We start from the raw sequence: 12348 nt of genomic DNA, 5'->3' as shown, positions 1-12348 counted from the left end.
TTTGTTTGTTTGTTTGCTTCTTTTTCAGGGCAGAGGTAATGGTCCTCAGGCTTTTAGGTACTTATCTGGCAGGCAGGAGAAGTTGTGAAACAAACCACAATAAAGAGCAAGGTGTAACGCCCATCACACACCAGCCCAAGCCCTCACGAGAGTACGTCACTCCATACCAAACCATCAGAAGAGAAACCAAGCTGCTATAAAAATACCACCACTTTCCTAATTTCAATGTCTTACAGTGCGTAAATGGATTTGTCTTTGTAACAGCACTGAGCCTTGGTGGAACTGGTCCTTTTAGGAGCCCTGGCATGGGGGGTGGGTGGGGGGTGGCGCTGGGGGAATGTGAAGGGGAAAGGTGGCTGTCATCAGCTCTACCTGGTCACACCTGGGCAAGGGGCAGGTCTGGCAGTGCGTTGTAGAAAGGAGGCTTATGGCACAGGGAGGAGGCTATCTCATAGGGAAGAAAATTAGGAACTGCTGCTTCCTTGAAGGGTGTGTCCATTGAGACTGTGCTGATCAGCAGAAAATTGCAGCCAGCTGGGCAAGGCTGTAATGAGCCTAATGAAGAACCCAAGGAGAAATTAGATTGGGCTCAGGCTTTCAGCTTATTGGAGATCTGAAAAGTTGCACTTGGGGTATTTGAGGCAGAGGTAGGACAGGGTAGCCCTTCAGGAAAATGTCTTGGATTTTCTAACCCTAGGAAAGACGGGCCAGAAGTTGTGCTGGGATTTCCAAGAGGCTTTCTTCTTGGGAAAAATGATATGTAGATAACATCTTTGTGGGAGCTTAAAGAGTGCACTGGAGGAGCAATGATATATCTGAATCTTCATGATGATGTGCCATCTTTCTGGGTGAGTCAAGGAGTTAATATGCAAACAGCACAGGCAAAAAGTCCCAAGTGCCATGCTCACACACTCCCTTCCTCTTCCTTTCTCCACCTACCGTTCTCTTGTTATGTAGCAAGAATATCTGCTGCTAAGGATGATATTTAGGACAAAATCTGTGACTTCCAAGCCTTTTCTTTGAGTCTTTTTTCCTGTAATAGACAATTTCTTGACCAGGGATTTTGTAGGTGATTCCTACCAGAAGATGAGAGGCTTGTCCTTCCCCTGGTGCTAGCACGGACCAATGCTCTGTCCTAGGAAGAGGGATGGAACTTCTTACTTTCAGGGTTTTTTCTATTAGCACAGCAACATAAATCACATAGAGCCTTTGTGTCTGCTCTTAAGAAAAGAAAAACTAGAGAGTCATGAGTGTCCTCACTGCTTACCTGCTTGTGTGTGTGTGAAAAATATTTAAGGAACAACCTACATAGCTAGTTGATGTGAACAGAGACCTGTCAGCACAGGACCGAGCTCTGATATAATTTCTTGTTGGCCCAGAGGTTTATGGAGTGGCTGCAGAGCAGTGGAGTTTGGCCATAGCAGGAGATGGTCTCCAAGAGCCAGATCCTACGGTGAGCCTACTTGCGGTAGTAGTTTCTGCTTGAGGAAGCCAGGTATTTGCTCAGCAGCTCACAAGGCTTTGGGAAAGCCCAAGGAAAGGCTGCTCACCTACAGGGAAAGGGAGGGCAAATGGCAAGTACTGGGTATAAGGCTGTATCCCAGGTGCCCTGCGAGCCTCTAGCAAGAACTCTTTAGAAGATGGAAAGGTTTGTGTCACATAAGACTGGCCCAGCACCGGTGAGTCTTTGGCTTGCCACCAGCAAGACTTTGCCCAACGACACCCTTAGACCGCACAGCAAGGTCCAGGTGCACTGCTTCTATCCCTGATTTTCAACAAAGTCACAGGGAGAGAAGAATTCCCTCACCTATGCCAGCAAGTGGCCTGTTTCAGATGTTATAAAGAAGTGGAAAGGGGTAATAATGATAATAACCTGGTTGGTAATTTAGTGTCTTCCTCTGCTCAGCCCGGAAGGGATTGGTCCCTGCGGTACATTTGCTAAGGCTTTAGCGAGTCAGTTATGCTGCAGCAGCTGAAACGTTCGGGTAGATAAAGGACTGAGGCATCCAGGCTGTGGTCCTGAGCAGTGACGTATGAAACTAGAAAAGGCAAAGAAGTAGTGCTGTGAGTGGCAGAACTAAGCGTGGTTCTGAACGGCACTGCGGCTGACTGACTTGATAACTAAATTATATGAGAGGCTGTGTCATGAGCTCACCTTTAATAGACATCCGAGAATTCACCTGTCAGTCACGATTTCTCTGCCGTGTGGATTTTAAGATGTCTAGCAGGCTGCAAACTCTAATGCTTCCCCAGATGTAGGGCATTCATAACATTTCTCTCCTGCAGAAACTCTGTCCCTTGCTGGCTGAAGACGTTAGTAGCATCTTTCCTCTCTGCTAGAAAAATGTGTAAACAGGTATTTATTTTTTATAATTTTTTTTTGCTCCTATGTCATATTTGGTTGGAACCAGTTGCAGATTCAAAGTTTACTGAGGGAACTAATAACCAGATATATCTATACACATTGCACTCCTAAGCCTTGTCTCCTTAGGAAAGCAAGCTGAAATTTTAAGCTCATTCTTATCTGAACAGATATTTTGAAAATGGTGCAGCTGAACACAAATCCTTGCACAGACTCAGCTGGAAATAGAGCTCAGGTCTCCCAGTTCCCCATCAAATTCCCTTCATTGCCACTTGCTGTGGGAGCAGAGCCCTAACATATGTTTCTGAATGTGAAAAACTGGAAAACATTGACAGCTAGAGTTTAAATAGTTCAGGGAGGAGAGTCAGCAGTCCTATCTGGGACTGTGCACACAGCGATGAGAGAATGTCACATCGGAGCACTTCTCCACCCCAACCCAACAAATTTAGAACCATCCTCAAAAATAGCCAGGGAACAACGTATAATTGGTTTCACAGACAACACATTCTCATGCTGTGATTTATTTCGTAACGTCTAGTGAGTGTCATCACGCCGCACTCAAAGCCTCGGAGCTGGCATTCAGCGAGGGCCCAGAGAATGAAAATTACCAGCTTCCCCGATGAATCACCGCTTTGAAAATTCACCCTTGTGAGAATCCTGTGACTATTTAGACAAAAAAAAAAAAAAAAAAAAAAGATATTACAAGCCCGTCTATCACTCATATAATTAGCCCTTTCTAGGTTTGATGTGGACAGGGCAGCATTCCTAAAGCACCATAAACACGGCCAGGACCAATAATGGCTTTAGAAACCAAGTGGAGAAGTTCTCACAATTAAGGTGGGGAATGAGGACAGCTACGGATGGGCACATAAATACACAGAGAGGCAGGACTGTGTGCGCACTGTGGGCTCTGGTGCTGAGACAACACCTCCCGCCTAGATCGCTTGGCTTGGACTAAAGAGCTACCTGCAGCATGAAGGCAACAGGTGCCTTAGTGCTGCTCAGCTTCCTGCTGCTCTCTTTCTTCTCAGGTAAGTGATCTCTTCCCTAGCCTAGAAAAAAAAAAAAAAAAACCAAACAAAACCCAAACAAAAAAACCCCAACAACCAAAAAAAACCAACCCAAACCTTTCCTGACAACAACAAACTTTGGAGAACCTTGACAGGCTTGAAGATAAAGCTGAGCAAGTAGAAAATATTCTACTGCGGGACTTGCTCACTCATACGACATATTTCCAGTCCTCGTGTGCCTCCGCAGTGAATAATGCAGCGGAGGTGTCACTGGGAGACAGAGCGAGCAAATTCTAAGCAGCTTTTTCAGCAAATATACCAAAGCAGTGTAATTATGAATTTTTGGTACAAATGTACGCTGGAGAGTTTTCCTGAAGCAGCTAGAGAAGAAACTCTCTCACCTCAGGGTCATCAGCTCTTGTTTTGATCCTAAGCATTCTGGTATTTGGTGCTTTCCTTGGAGATGTGGAAACGTAATTAGATGAAAGTTTCAGCTTTCATTTATGTCGCAGAGAAAAGCTTGAAAATTAAATTCAAATGTCCTCAAGGAGTCAGAACAAAGAGGGCAAATTAAAAGGATCCAGCATTTATTTATCTGGAGATTTACACAGCTCTCTGATGATATGGGGAAGCCGAGTGATGATTTTTGAACATATAGGTCACATCAGTGTTAGCAGTTGCTTGCGTCCAGATGACACAGCTCTGCAAGGTTTGTGGCAACAGTTATTGAAGAATGTGCAGAACAAGATTCATTTATACTTGCTTTACTGTGAATAATTTGAATAAAGAATTCACTTGAGAAAATTGCAAGCTGTGCATGGAGAAAAGAGGTGAATTACTTTGTACACATTATTCATTATGAAATATTCATCTGTCTTTAATTGAGTCTTAATTGGGACTGGGCTCCTTCAGAGTGCTGAAGCTTCCTTCCAAGGCCAGGCAGAATAGCAGCAAACTCTGTGATCTCCTATAAAATAAACAGATGTCAAGAGACATCATCACAGTGTCTTTTGTAGCTGCATGTAATATTTATAAAAGCTATTTAATGAGCTATTTTGTAAATAATATGCAGATAGCCATAGCAGTGACTTTCCAATTAAGGCAGCCTAGCCTAACCTGAGGACATGATAAATACAGCAGTGCTAGGGCTAAAAGAGCAATGGGCAAAACAACTGGCAGAAGTAGGGTGGGTTGATGGATAATGGTCTAGTTGGCTGAGGGTTGGTTGGGATTTCCAGTGTGTGGGGGCCCAAGTGCAGGACAAGGTCCTCCCATCTCCTGCCCCAGGTTCCCTCCTGCCCCGAGCCACCTGAGCAGGTCCAGCCTCGCTTCCCAACCTCTGCTACCCTGCTGCCAGGCGAGACTGGGTATGTGTCTCACGGTGCTGTGACCCAGATTCTGCAAATCTGTGTTCAATCCACCCTGGAGTGTCAGGCTCCCCCTTAGACATATCGCGGGGTCGCCGTGTCCTGCAGCTATGACTCAACCTACGTGCTTGACTGCAGTCTTTGCAGTGAAGAAATATAAAGAGGATGGACTGATTAGCTTCAAGCCCGGAGCCTGTGGTTACAGCGGGTATTTTTGCACTCTTACTGACCGGCACTGCCTGTTCTGCTCTGTGTCACCCTGTGACGTCTCTTTGCATCTCGCCCAGGATGAACTTGTTCTGGGAGAGTGTCTGGGCTGTGCTGTGCTGAGGGTGGCTGTCCAGCTGACCACAGGGTCTCCCTCTCCTTTTCCAAGTACGCTCTTGTTAGCAGTACCAGCTGGTTTTGTTGTTCAGAGGTGTAAGAGCCTAACAGCCTTAAAAGTCAATATAGCTTTAAAATCTCTGTTGAGCGCAGCTCCAGATCCGATATGGCAGCTCGTTTCCCCGGGAGTGGCTGCCTTCCAGGAGACTGGGTGATGTGTCTGAGGTGCAGTTAGCAGCTGAATGACTGATTACGTGGTATTTTAGTAACATTTTTCAAAAAAGCAAAATACTGAAAAGCAATTCAGATAATGTATTTCCTGTCCCCTCCTCCGCCGCTCAGGATGACAGCGTAGGGAAAACCTGGGGTGCGCTTCATTGTGGCTTGTGTAAAGGGTTTGTGACTTTAGTTCAGCCTCTATCAGAAAATAATGCTGATGTGTAAAATCTGTTTGGTATTTTGTTGTTTGTTTTTTTTTTTTTTTTATTCCAGATGTAGCAGGTCAAGAGATTGAAGAGGTTAGTGCAGCTGTTTCTGCTTACTGAATCTGCATTTTCTAGAGGAATGTTTTTGTAACCAAGATCTTGGTGCGTGGTAAACAGGTTTTAATGTCTGCTGGGAGCAGGTGGGTCCTTCCTAGAAGTCTCAACACTTTGGGGAGTTCACCACTGTACAGGGGATGTTATGTGTGGCCACACCAGCAAGTGGACCAGGGAAATGCTTCCCATGATTAGGTCTAGGGTGCTTGCACAGGGTTGTGTCTGTACACAGCACCACTTTTGTCCACTTTGCTCTACTGTCCAATCGTGTCATTAAAAAAACGGATTGTTGAGAGTGTTTTGTCTCCCTAAACAAAGTCCATCACTGGGACTTGTCCAGATACAGAATACCTGTACGTTTCCTGGACACCATTTCTAGTTCCCCATAGACTATGGTTTTCTCCTCCTTCCATTGGGAAGGCAGAAAGCTCAGCAAGCACCGAGCTGAGTGCACAGTTTCGCAAGATACATGAAGCCATGCAGCAGCGAGCCAACTTGGTGCCAAATGTCTGAAAAAGCATCAGTGCTGACTCTTCTTCTACATGCCTAGGCTAATCCACTCCTGTCTTTGGGAGATCAAGACTTCTCCTAAGTGACAGCAGTTTCCCTCCTCAAACATGTAGCAAAAATTCCCCTGAAACACTGCTTCTGCTCATTTCTGACAGGGCTTGGTCTTTCAGTAAACAGGCAGTATCATCACTGCTGCTTTAGTCCCCTTGTCAGAAAAAGCATGATTTTAGTGACCTTGTATCCAATTTGGAAAGTGAAAGAAAGAGTATGGGAGTCCTGAAAGGGTTTTTTTAAATTTGTTTTGCAGATTTGTAGGGAGTTTGTAAACAGAAGCGTGTACTGCACGAGGGAGTCCAACCCTCACTGCGGCACGGATGGCATCACATATGGAAACAAGTGTGCCTTCTGCAAGGCAGTGCTGTAAGTGAAAGTAGAGGGGATTGAAATAACAGCGTTGACTCCATTTCCACGTATGTAATGATGTTCTTCATGGAGGGGAGGCCCTGCATCCAGGCTGTTCCTCTTGTATGGCTCAGCCCCTGAAACGTGCTAAGTGGAATATTTCCTCCTTGGAACAGAGCTGTGTGAATGCAAGTTAATTTTAATTCCTTTCTAGGCTTTGCACACTGCTTGTTGCCATACTGAGAGGCAGCACGGGGCCTGGGAGGCAACTGCAGCCCACCTGTACCTTCTGCACGCACTAAATTGATGCACATTTCCCACTGTGTGCCACAGGCTGCAGCTCTCACTGCCCACACTTCTGGATACTGACAAGTGTCTGGAGGAATGGGGGAGCTGAGCCATGCCAAATTTTTCCTGAAAAGTCTTGAATGGACTTTGTGGAACAAGACACCAAAGCTCAGAGGAAGAACCTGAGTTTCTTCTTCTCCTGAGCTTGGTCACATTTTAAAGGAGATGCAATAGGAGCCAACACCCCTGGACTGAATGTTCTTGCAAAACATTGTTTTTTCCTTAGCAGTCCTTAACATTTGCTGCAAACTCAAGGCTGCCTCATCCTAGGGGAAATCAGAGAAGAGCAAGGAGATGAGGAAATGGCTTGATGTTCCCTGTGAGGCACCAGTATTCACTAGCATGAGTCAGGCAAATGGTCCTGTTTGGACGGATGAGCTCCTTGTCCCACACTGCTGTGTCTGTCGTACACTGCTTTGTCTAAGTCTGTCTTGCTCCTTTTACAGGAGAAGTGGAGGGAAAATAAGATTGAAGCACCTGGGGAAATGCTGAGTCCTCGCTGTCACTGAGCAGCAACTGCTGAGCCCCCGTCAGCAATGGCCGCAGATGCCCGTGCATGGACATGGGAGCAGCTTGCCCTCATCTCCGCCGTCTCTGCTCAATAAAATAAACCTCAGCACGACTCTTTGGCTGGATTCCTTTTTCTGTAATACCCAGAAAAGCACTTTGATACAGCCGTGCTAGAGCCTAATGCGTGGCTTTGCTATACTGCGCTATTACATCAACCTCCTCCTGGGAAGCAAGGCGCTCCCCATGCCGGAGCAGCGATTCCCACGGCTCCCAGGGGCTGTGTCCTCCCATCCCCAGCAGCCGTAGCTCTTCTGGCCTGTCCTGCCTGCCAAACTGGCACACGCTGGCCGGGCAGCCAAACAGCACAACCGCCTGTGGGCTCTTGCCCGACTCTCCCCATCCCAGGGGGTGGGTGACAGCGGGCGCCTTTATTCTTTACCCATCCTCCGTAGGCATGTTCCTTCCTCTCTCAGGGGTTATTGTGGGAGGGTGACAGGAGAGCTGGTGAACAGCGTGACTGCGTATGCCTCATCTCCTTTGGAAACCAGAGACGAGCAAGCTGAGGCTAGGGAATATTGCTCCATTTAAGCCTGCAACAAGAAGATGGCAGGTGGAGGCTGGTTTCAGGCAGGAGCTGCAAGGCTTTTCTTTCCAAATCAGTCTCCTTCTTCTTCCTTCTAAAAGAACGCTTTGTCTTGGAAACTGTGAACTCACCAGCAATAGTTTCCTGCTGCCAAGTGGCTTCTCATGCTAATAAAATTATATTTAGAAGAACACCAGATTGTATGAAGTGTCAATAATTACCAAAAAAAGTATTCCCTGGAGGAGAAGAGCTGTGGGCTCCCTCTTCCCACCTCTAGGATACACTCTCCCTGAATCTTACACAAACCTTGATTTTCTAGGCACAAGTATTTGTATTTATTTACAATTTTTAATGCACATAGACTTCATTACTTTCTTACCTTTTACACTGCTGCCCTCTCTCTTGATGCTGGCGGGAAACTCCTTCTTTGTGCAGACATGAGAAAATTAATCCAATAGCCTCTTCCCATTCACTGTGCAAAAGTCACACAGGGAAATAATGGTGGCATCCTCTTGTTATAACATTGGCAGCAGATCAACGGGACACCAGCTCCTTCATGTTAAACACTTAACTTTCAAAGGGAGCTTTAGGTTTTATCATGAGCCTCAGGGGTCAACATATTTTGCAAGCACCTAAACGCTGAGCATCCAAGCCTCTGGTCCTTGTTTGGACAGAGCTTGGGTGTTTGCCTATCACGCCACAATCCATGCTTTGAACTCAACTGGGGCGCAATGCCTAAAAAAAGAGGCCTTAGCAATGTGCTTAGCACACTTAATGCCGGCTTCTCTTCTGATAACTCACATTTGTGATGCCAATCCTGGCAAATCTTTTGTCATTTGGTAACTTTACAGGCAGTGTGCAGGTGGCAGCCAGCCAACACTTGAACCGTGCAGGTAAAATTCCGCATTGGATGGGTTTGGAGCTTCTCTTGGACTAGCTGTCTTTGATCCTGATATTTTTCCCACCCCAGCCTACAGGATTCTTGCAAAATCTGTCACCTTTTCTTGGAAGCAGACTAACCCTCTGTGTCCCAGGTTGTACAGCCAGGGGAAATGCATTTGTTTGGTTTCAGATTTGGATGTTACATTAGTAAATGCAACAACAAGACATCCAGAATGTTGACAAGATTGAGAGGAGCGAGAAGCATCTCCTGCACAAGGACAAGTGGTCATGAAGGACGTGTTGGCAAAGTGAGAGGGACGCCTTCATCAATCCTCCTGCCTGGAGCGGGATGACCTCCGCATGTCCTCTCCTACCTGAGTTATCCTGTGATGATCCTATTATGTTGTGTGGCTCTGGACCAGCACCACATTTGAAGCACGGGAGCAAACAGACCTCATTTTTAAGATGGAAAGCAACATTTTAATGAGGGGTGAGGTATGGTATACCTCTACTCCTGAGGTGGCCCTCAGTAACTCCAAAAATCTCACAGCATATTCCTGTACCTAATAGTTTTTAATCTGGAGGCTGAGATAACAAGGACAGATCACAAGAGAACAGAAACTGCAAAAGTTCGCTATTCGATAACCATCCTGTATTTTGCTCTTTCAGTGCAAACAGCAAATAAAAACACCTCTGCAGACCCAGCTACCATCTCCCCTATCTGTGCCAGGGACAAGGAAAATGGGAGTCATCTCCTTTGAGGAAATTATTTCCCCCAGTCAGGGAAACTTCCCAAAATTTCCTCCCCAGGAGAGGCCAAGAGAAGCAGCCCTACACGAACTGGACGGCTTCTGTCACAGCCCATCCTTCCAGCTGAGCGGGCACATCGCTCTGGTTAACCGATGAGGCAGTGATGCTTTGCTGGTGCCAGGTCCGCTCGCTCTTGTTTTCAGGGTGCTGTGCTCACCTTCCCAGCAGGGCTGATGGATGCAAGGACAGGAGCGTGGCAGTGGCCACAGGCCACACAGCCTGAACTCCCATCTGTGTCTGGCTGCTTTCCCAGACACATATGAAACCAGAATCCAAACCTTCAGCCACTATTCTTTCTTTGATTGCCTTCTTTCACCTTTTAAGTTATGTTGGGGTTTGGGTTTGGGTTTTTTTGACAGCTTTGAAAGCTGAGTGAGTCATGATAAATTTGAGATCCTTCTTCTATTAGAGAACATGAGCATCTTCCCAGCTTTTTCTGTCTCCAGGGAAGAAGGGGCAGAGGCTGGGGTGGGAGCTGCCCTAGCATCTCGGCTACTACCAAAACCTGCCTCTTGCAGCAGAACGAGGGCCCTGTGCTCCCTGCGTCTCACTCATTCCTTCCTCAGCAGTTAAAATAACAGAAGAATTACATTTGTGCATGGTTGCTCTTACTGAAAGGAAGGCGTTGCTCACGTCTGAGCACCCTCCCGTGACCAGGCTATGCATATGGCAGAGGGCAAGGATGTATTTGCCTCTCACAGCTTCACTCTGCTGGTGATGCAGTTGATACTTTATTGTGTCCAGGCTCTTGGCCCATTTAACTTTGGCTCCACCACTTCCTCCTCCTCCTCCCCCAGCACAGGCACGTGTCACTGTCGCAACTCAGTTGAATCCTCTGTCCTACTTTTTTCCTCTGACATTCACAGTGTTTGACAAGGCTTTTCTAGCTGCCATGGGATGATCTTAGGGTGGTGGTGCTGACTGCAGGATTCCCACAGCCTGGCTGGGGAGGAAGCTCCGGACTTGGTTATCATTCCACCCTCTTTTCCCTAAGGGAAGGCAGGCTGAATCAGGTGGGAAGGGACTTTGGTCCAACCTACTGCTCATGGCAGGGTCGATTCCGAGGTCCCATCAAGTTCCCAGGGCTTTATCCAGTCTCACATTGAAAACTCCCAAGGGTGGAACATGCCCAGTCTCCCTGGGCCACCTGTCCCAGGGTTTGACTGTCATTGTGGTAAAGAAATTTTTCCTTTTATCCTGTTTCAACTTCTTTTCTTTCAACTGTCTCATCTCCAAGCCATGCACCACCATGAGGAGCCTGGCTCCATTGGCTCAGTAACCTGCTCGTTAACTGGCAGGCTGCTCTTATGTCCCCCTGAAGCCGCCTTCTCACCAGGCTGAACAAGCCCACCTCCCTCCACCTTTTCTCATGGAGCAAGTGCTCCAGCCCCCAACTCTCTTGGTGACTCTTTGCTAAATTTATTCCAGTTTTTCAATGCCTTTTTTGTCTTGAGGCAGGGCCAAAAATGGAATACAGGAGGCAATACTGAGCTATGGGCACAAGGAAAAGGATTGTTCAGGGAGTAAGTGGGAGAACTGTAGGAGTATTGCAGGGGACTGAACAGGTGTAGGTGGTGATGTTTGCAGGAAGCAGCAGGAAGGCATCAGTGTGTATTTGGCCCTTTAAGGGTTAGAGAGCAGCTGAGCCTGCTCTGGGGTGAAACAGATCCCAGATTCTGGGAATCAGCCAACACGTCTCCCCATCCCCATCACAGCTGAAGGACTTAAACAGAAGTCAGGGGAAGCACTTGGCTGTTGTTACTGACTCCAGGGCAAAGAGAAGGTGAGGGGTTTTTTTATGGTGTAAGAGTTTTGGTGTTTGGGGTTATTTTTGGTTGGTGGGGGGTTTTGTTGGTTAAGGTTTGGGGTTTTTTTTTTCCCCTGAAATAAGCAGTGTAATTTAGGAGCTTTTCATAGGAGTAGCTGCAGTAATTATGGCTGGTGTTGGTGTCTTATAAGGCTGCTCTAAAAATACTGGGGAAGGCTTATAAAATGCACTTGGGAAACAAGTGTTACCACAATACGTAAAGGGAGAACAGAGGAGGCATAAGATTTACCCATATAGAAAGGCAGGTGTTGCATAAAGAGTTGCTTGTTTTGAAGCTCCGGTGATGAGATGGTGCTTCAAGGCACCTCTTTGGCTTTGACGCCCATGTGGCAGCGAGGGACAAGAGCTTTGGTAAGGTCAGCTCCTCAGGTCTCTGGAGGGAGCAGGGCTTTGGCGGAGCTACAACTGGAACTTGTAAGGTCAAAACTGAGATACTGCTGGGCCTGGAGGGATGCCCTGACCCACCTGAGGCTGGCCCCAAGCAACAGTGTCTGTGCTTGTAGCAGAGTTGGACCTGGTACCCAGTCTGTGGAGTAAGGGTTCCCCAGGGATGCAGACAAGTGGTGGTGCCGTGTTAAACGGTGCTTCCCTTCCTGAGCTAAAATTGCCCATTATTTGGGAGTGAACAGAAATGTTGGTATTGTGTCAAGGGCTGGCTGTGATACTGCTGGCCTTCTTCCCAAAGAATGTTGTGCCTTCCTTTGGGAGGCTGATTTTTGTAGAGTCACCCTGTAAACACATCCTCCTGTCACCCTCTGTTTCTAGACCTACCTTTAGTCCTTATTCACAGTTACAACCGGCAAGCAGATGCTCCAGTTTGGCCTGATGATGATGCTGATGCCCCATTGCAGAGGAGCTAGGAGGGGCTGCAGG

General features: G+C 47.0%; 1 protein-coding gene across 1 annotated transcript; it reads left to right on the top strand.

Annotated features, from left to right (window-relative positions):
* Positions 1 to 3335: 3335 nt before the first annotated feature.
* On the top strand, positions 3336 to 7354 carry LOC119152990 (serine protease inhibitor Kazal-type 6-like). The gene is made up of 4 exons (XM_037398837.1): positions 3336 to 3393; positions 5556 to 5581; positions 6420 to 6532; positions 7309 to 7354. The coding sequence occupies exons 1-4, from the start codon at positions 3336 to 3338 to the stop codon at positions 7352 to 7354; spliced, it is 243 nt and encodes an 80-aa protein (XP_037254734.1).
* The last annotated feature ends 4994 nt before the right edge of the window (positions 7355 to 12348 follow it).

Source organism: Falco rusticolus, chromosome 8 (assembly GCF_015220075.1).
Source record: "Falco rusticolus isolate bFalRus1 chromosome 8, bFalRus1.pri, whole genome shotgun sequence".
NCBI lineage: Eukaryota > Metazoa > Chordata > Aves > Falconiformes > Falconidae > Falco > Falco rusticolus.
The sequence above is the reverse complement of the archived record's forward strand: the minus strand, read 5'-3'. Positions and strand labels throughout refer to the sequence as shown.

Excerpts from the sequence above, each read along its gene's own strand:
- LOC119152990 (XM_037398837.1), top strand. The coding sequence starts at position 3,336 with ATGAAGGCAACAGGTGCCTTAGTGCTGCTCAGCTTCCTGCTGCTCTCT. Across the intron at positions 3,394-5,555 it reads GCTGCTCTCTTTCTTCTCAG|ATGTAGCAGGTCAAGAGATT; the intron begins GTAAGTGATCTC and ends TTTTTATTCCAG. Across the intron at positions 6,533-7,308 it reads GCCTTCTGCAAGGCAGTGCT|GAGAAGTGGAGGGAAAATAA; the intron begins GTAAGTGAAAGT and ends CTCCTTTTACAG.